This window comes from Haliotis cracherodii, unplaced genomic scaffold, assembly GCF_022045235.1.
Source record: "Haliotis cracherodii isolate W230 unplaced genomic scaffold, xgHalCrac1.p SCAF_9, whole genome shotgun sequence".
Classification (NCBI taxonomy): domain Eukaryota; kingdom Metazoa; phylum Mollusca; class Gastropoda; order Lepetellida; family Haliotidae; genus Haliotis; species Haliotis cracherodii.
The window spans coordinates 9,436,227-9,443,203 of NW_027266343.1; the positions used below are offsets into that span (position 1 = coordinate 9,436,227).

The 6,977-nt window shown below is 38.7% G+C and overlaps 1 protein-coding gene across 1 annotated transcript; it reads right to left on the reverse strand.

The window, feature by feature from the left end:
- Positions 1 to 364: 364 nt before the first annotated feature.
- On the reverse strand, positions 365 to 4,437 carry LOC139453067 (NF-kappa-B inhibitor alpha-like). The gene is made up of 2 exons (XM_071234690.1): positions 4,402 to 4,437; positions 365 to 2,263 (listed from the first exon to the last, which is right to left on the reverse strand). The coding sequence occupies exon 2, from the start codon at positions 2,257 to 2,259 to the stop codon at positions 1,210 to 1,212; it is 1,050 nt and encodes a 349-aa protein (XP_071090791.1). The 5' UTR covers positions 2,260 to 2,263; positions 4,402 to 4,437; the 3' UTR covers positions 365 to 1,209.
- Between the last annotated feature and the right edge of the window lie 2,540 nt (positions 4,438 to 6,977).

Below are 6,977 nucleotides of genomic sequence, written 5' to 3' on the forward strand. Positions count from 1 at the left end.
CAGAGCAGAGGAATGGCTATTACAACATGAGCTACATATTGTGTGTCGGTCAACTGATTAAAGGAATAATATTTTCATAAGCACTTTGCTAATTTGGTTTCCCTTTGTTACCTTAACAGAGACCCAGTTACGAGTCGATGTAACATTCCGCATTTTTTATTTCATGTTAATAAACCAGAAATATCATTGAATATACGTTCCACATTTACTAATGTAAAGACAAAATGGGGTTTTAAGCGGTTTCTTTATCACAATGAATGGAAACCCTAACAACGTATTGTATATGGTAATTTGTTTAGAAAGAATAATTTGACAAAATAAAATGACAGATTATTTGTCATTTAGGTATGGAATGTAAATACAGAGCTGCGAGGTGCACATGTACACCCAAATGCCTTCATGCACTTGCATACTATTCAATAAGTATCGCAAAATGATAAAAAAACACTTAATACACGTTTGATAAAAGCCAAACATTTTTTTGTTTATGTTCAGATTCCATGTATCTCTTACTCCCGGTTAAAAAATTAGTTTTTCTTTCAGCTTTCTTGTTAGTCTTGCGGATGTAATTTTGCGATTAGCCTAACGGGAGAACAAATCCCAGAACGTTTGGTTCAAGTTTACACGTGGTCCCGACAAACCGATGCTATAGGGTTCGAACTCACAACCAGCGACTCTCGTTTGTAATGCCATCTGGCTGAGTGAATGAGTAAGTTGCTACGCAGCTATTGGCAATATTCCATGACTATCGATAACGATACCACAAAAGGTCTCCACATATTGTACCCATGTGGGGATCGAAGCCGGGCTTCCGGCGTGACGAGCGAACTATCTAACGACCAGGCTACCCCGTCTCCCCAACTGACATTTATGGCAATCAATTAAGTGTATAGGTCCTAAGATTCCAATAACTACACAAGTGTAACGAATACTGTTGCAAAACGATACTCGTTATACTATGTCAAGTATAAATCATTCTGAGCCAATGTCAATCATGGTTTATCTGACTTAAATACACAAACGGAATGCCTACAATGTCAATCACGAAGCATCTTACATATTACATTGGAATAATCACTAATCTGTATTTCCAACAGTTGACAATCGATACCTATATTAATTTTGACAAAGTACATATGAATTAATCACAACTACCAGGGTACATTCTTGGTATTGTGAGTTCTAAATAATTCTTTACAAGAAGTCATTTTACGTTTCAGAATCATCAGAGTCGTGGAAACTGCACGCTCCTCGAGCAAGCAGAAGCTGAATTGCCTCTGTGTAATTCCTACCCACTGCAAGTCTAAGAGGTGTCTGTCCACCATAGGTTTCAGCGTTCACGTCAATGTTAGACCTCCGAAGCAGGAACTGCATCACAGGGATGTTATTTGCCTCTGCAGCAAGGTGAAGTGCAGTCCTGCCACTCTTGTGCTCGCGACAGTTCACGTTTGCACCACGATGTATCAAACGTTCAAGAATATCGATGTGGCTTTCCATGGCAGCAAGATGAAGACATGTGTTCCCGTTATAGTTGGCTATTTCAAGATCCTGGGGTATTCTCTGATAAGGTAATTCGTATTTGTTACCCCGAATCTCCTCGAACATAACGGGTTTAAGAAGAATGGATACAATTTCGGTATGTCCTTCTCGACAGGCAATATGGAGTGGTGTGTTGCCGTTGATATCTCTAGCTTCAACGCTAGACCCTGCTGCCATTAAACGACGTGTTGTCAAAGCATCTTTCATGATGACAGCAATATGCAAGGGGGTCTGTACAAGACGATTGGTTATGTTGAGCCAGTCCGGATTCAGCGCCAACGATATAAACCACATAACTAACTTGGATTGTTTCTGGATGATGCCCAGATGAAGATGAGTGTCGCCATCTTGGTCTTTGGTATAAACAACGTTCCAGTTTGAATTACAGTCACAATCAGAACAAACTTCGCTCTCCTCTGTAGACCATTCTTGTCGACATATGCCATCGCAGTCGATATTGTTATCAGTAATCTCATCCACGTGGCCTGTGTCTGATAAAAAGTCTTGTGAATTGATTGATTGGCTAAAATAGCCGCCGTCTAGAGAAGGGTGGTGATCTTCCCCTCTATCTGCCACCTTCATTTGTTTAAATGAGTTTGCAAGAGAGTCGGTGTCCACGCCATCGGTTTTTGGGCGTTTCTCTTGGCTTTGTCCTACAGCACACATCAAGTCGCAAGACCAAGACCATTCCTCTTGTGGAGATATCATGTTTGGTTTCATATTCCTGGAAACAAAAAAAGGGGAATAAGTCGGATATATATATAACTCATACGTACAAAGAAACAAGTTACAAAAAAAAACACCCAGGAACAAAAATAAGATTTTATACTGAGACGAACGTCGAATGAATGTAGTGCGTTGATGACATACATTCAAACAGGCAAGTGGACATTAAGTTCAGGGGACAGACAGAATCAAGTAAACAAGCATGTCAGATTACAGTAAGGGTTCGTGTCAGTGAGTTGGGTTAACACCGCTTTTAACAGTATTCCAGTTATATCACGGCGTGTCAGCTTAATGTGGGAGGAAAGCCCCAAGTGATGCAGGTCTCAGACGTTTACCACTTCGGTGAAACCCACGAACACGGCTATGGTGCTGACAAACCTAGAAACATAATTGGGGCGAACAGGGATTCGACCCCACAATCATAGGTTTCACTCAAATGGAATATTTTCTTAACGTAATACATTCTTCCACTGACCAGAATGAGGAAAGTGTTATTGACAGCATGTAACGTATAACAAGGGAAGCTTCGATCTATACAGGGGTAAAAGGAAGTAATCGAAGGGTAATTCCGAAAGTTCCAAGAATATGCATTAATGTAATGTGCTATATCTCACGTCACGCGTGTGCTCCGTTAACATTCGCCTGAATCCAACCTGATAATAATGCACAATTTCTACTTTCGGCTGCCCGGAGAACGGAAGGCTTTCTTGGAACATCAATTCGGTGAACCTGTTGGTTTATTTTCATGCAATGCTAAAGACTTACTAAATAGTACGTGTTGTTATCCCGCCTTGCTCGGCATTAAGGGCATAAAACAAAGACTGTCGACTTACTATATATGTGTCATATCTTGAACACGGTGTTAAATCCTATTTCACCTTACTTTGGGGATCTGTTTTTTAGTTAAATCAGATAGGCTGGTTTGAAGCGTCGTTCAAATATCCTCAACGCCATAACATATAACGTGCCTCGGCTTAAATGTGGCTTATTCAATACATCTATGCACACTTAGATTTAGTATTAAATAAACTTATTTTCTGTTTTGTCATAAGGTCGTCATTTCATAGATTTATTGTTAAAAATATATCGATGGCACTGTTAAATCATGTCAACTGGTATATGTGTTACAATCAATGGCCATTATCAGGAAATATGTATAGTGACTGAATATGTCAGTCAATATACATAATGCTGGAAAAGTAAGACTGGCTGGATTTTAGACTGATTTTCGTAAATGAATTGACCAAGAACGACTTGTTTGCATTACTTAAAATTTAAATAAAAGCGAGAAAACCCTTTCCATATCCACAGGCATGCGAAAACGTATGTTTAAACAAATACCACTGTTATCCTTTCACATATTTGTTTACAATATCTTATATATTAATTAATTGAGTTTGAAGGAGCTATTCCAGTTTCACATGCATGTTTTGGCACAATTTCAAATGTGTGCATTTTTTAATTGAACTACATGTTTTGTCAATGAAGATAAGAAACATACAAAATGGACACGAGCTTTCTTCCTGAATTTTTCTGTGTAAACAGAAGTTATTTTGATCACCTAAGATCAAAATAAATCCAAATTAAAATGAGAGATTAAATTAAGGAATCAGATTAATTTCAGTCAATCAGTATAATATTTCAGGCAATATGTATATTGACTTAACATTTTAGTCAATATGTGCATACCTGTGTATATACAGTAAACTACGGTTATAACGAACTAAAAGGGACCACTAATTTTAGTTCGTTATAGCCGTAGTTTGTTATATTTATATGCATATATACAGCATAACTACAGCAAAAAAGGTAAGTTCGTTATATCCGTCAGTTCGTTATAAGCGTGTTCGTTATAAACGTAGTTTACTGTATTGGCCGATTCTAGACATTGACTGTAACACATGCATGTATCGTTCTGTACTAATGGCCGACATTGCTTTAAAAATGTTTTTAAAAAATGAATAAATTTGTGTGTGCAGGTTTGTTTTCATAACAGAAAATAATACAATAAACACATCGTAAGATAATACAGAGTCCTTCATTGTGACTGCATTGGCGGATTCATAAAACAGGTGACTCTGCAGGACATATATTTGACAAGATTGAATATGAAATTATTGAGACCGAAACACCTACCCAGATTGTATGCCCAATATTCAAATATAGTATTCCCTTCCTCGCTATGAGTCAGTTGTGAACTCACACACGATCAACGGTTTATTTATCGTGAAGGTTTTGGAAATTCCCGAAAGGTATAAACCTCGCGTCACATAAGGAAGGGAGATAACCCCTTCGTGTCCTTTTCCTTTAACCGACATTCCCTATCGCTTCCTGTTACTGGAAACAGCATTATTATTACGTAGCATTCACATTGTACAGTTTATCCCCATGAACTAATGTTTATAAATATGCTACAGTAACGCTACAGAGCAACACACGCTATACTTCACCGCTACACTTATCCGCTTCGTCATTCCATGAAATTCGTGATAAGCTATAAATAGCGGGGAATCCCCATATAGCTACTTGAATTTATTGCGTGTGGATTTCCCGACGAAATGTATGCATTGCAATGCCAACTGTCACATATATTTCAGTCGTTATGAATAAACATTGTACTGACTGAATGCGCAGCATGAATAGACTTTTTTTATTGTAATTATAACACGCAACAATAATTTTCGTTGTTCCCTATTGCGTGCCCTATCCATTCTATACAAAGAGTTGATTTGCGTTTGGGAGAGTGAATGTGTAATTCGGAAATAAATTGTGGAGTTATATATATTAAATAATCAACATATATAACATTATGAAGTATATTATATACAAGGCGGAAATATTGATATTTTTCAAACCGAATTTTCCTTTCGGGAGGTCTTAAAATAAATTAATGTCATGCTTAGTTGGAAGGGGACAATTGATGATGTCATCTGCGGGCATGCCAACTTCAGGTGGATTTCATTGAATATACTTCTTATCAAATATTGTTTTACTTTTGCGTCATGTGGAAACTTGCTCGATATTGTGATGTACTATATTTCTGAGTGGGTATTCTCGTCGTTATACTTCCGGTAAAAGCAAGGGGATATCGGAGGCATATTTCTGGGCAATCTCACTGAAAAAAAATATTTTGAGTCATGCTAGTTATCTGATTCGCGTCTTTTGTTTGACTGTGCTTCTCGATTAAAATGTGACGTCATAATATAGGACATTTCAGAGATATAGATGAAGTTATCCATACGTAATGACGTCACAGATTATTGGCTTCACGCATTGTACCCATGTCGGGAATCGAACCCGGGTCATCGGCGTGACGAGCGAAGGCTTTAACCACGCGGCTACCCGACCGCCCGGTACTGGAAATGTAGAGATTCCGTGCACAATCTCCTATAGAAATATCCCCAGGTAAAAACCGCTCTGTGATGATGAGGTTTATTTAAAGAAAATGCAAATAAAGATTGATTGTTTGTTGCTTAACGCCGCAGTCAATACTATTCCAGATCTGTAAACAAACAATCCTGCCCGGGCTAAACAAACAATCCTGCCCGGGCTAAACAAAGCAGCTGTTGACACGAGAGCAATGACAGCGTTGTTTTACAATGACAATCCATGTAGTCACCTCGTACGATATACATGTAGGTTAAGGGGTAGGGTAGAAAATACACGAGACGAGAATTGTCGTCGAGTGTGCAGGACGATGACCGCCTAATGCAATACCCAACACACTCTGACTTTATCCAGCCATGGGAACCAGCAATAAGTCACAACAATTAGGGGTCATTTAATACTTTTTGAAGTATGGGGCACGAGTGGCCCAGTCGTCTAAGGCGCCGCGATTCGCTGCGCAGAGTTGCGTCCCTTGGGTATGCCAGAGACCCGTGGTTGTGATCCTGGTTATGTTTCTAGGTTTGTCAGCACCATGCCCGTGGTAAACGTCCGAGACCTGCATATACGTCGGGATTTCCTCACACATTCTGCTGGCATACAACGATATAACTGTAAAACTGTAAAAAAGCGGCGTAAAACCCAACTCACTCACTCATGTGATCATACTACATGGCGAAATTATCAAAAGGATCATGCAAATAGCCATAGCGACATGCTTTCTTAAATTGCTTACACTATAACGGAATTAGTTCCTCAATTGTCAAAAGTCAAGTGTGATAGAAACGCCTGTATTGTTACATGTAGCAACAACATCCCTGTATTGTTACATGTAGCTACAACATCCCTGTATTGTTACATGTAGCTACAACATCCCTGTATTGTTACATGTAGCTACAACATCCCTGTATTGTTACATGTAGCTACAACATCCCTGTATTGTTACATGTAGCTACAACATCCCTGTATTGTTACATGTAGCTACAACATCCCTGTATTGTTACATGTAGCTACAGCATCCCTGTATTGTTACATGTAGCTACAACATCCCTGTATTGTTACATGTAGCTACAACATCCCTGTATTGTTACATGTAGCTACAACATCCCTGTATTGTTACATGTAGCTACAACATCCCTGTATTGTTACATGTAGCTACAACATCCCTGTATTGTTACATGTAGCTACAACATCATTGTATTGTTACATGTAGCAACAACATCGCTGTATTGTTACATGTAGCTACAACATCCCTGTATTGTTACATGTAGCTACAACATCCCTGTATTGTTACATGTAGCTACAACATCCCTGTATTGTTACATGTA

What these genes read in the sequence shown, in the direction of transcription:
- LOC139453067 (XM_071234690.1), bottom strand. Translation starts at nt 2,259, where the DNA reads ATGAAACCAAACATGATATCTCCACAAGAGGAATGGTCTTGGTCTTGC.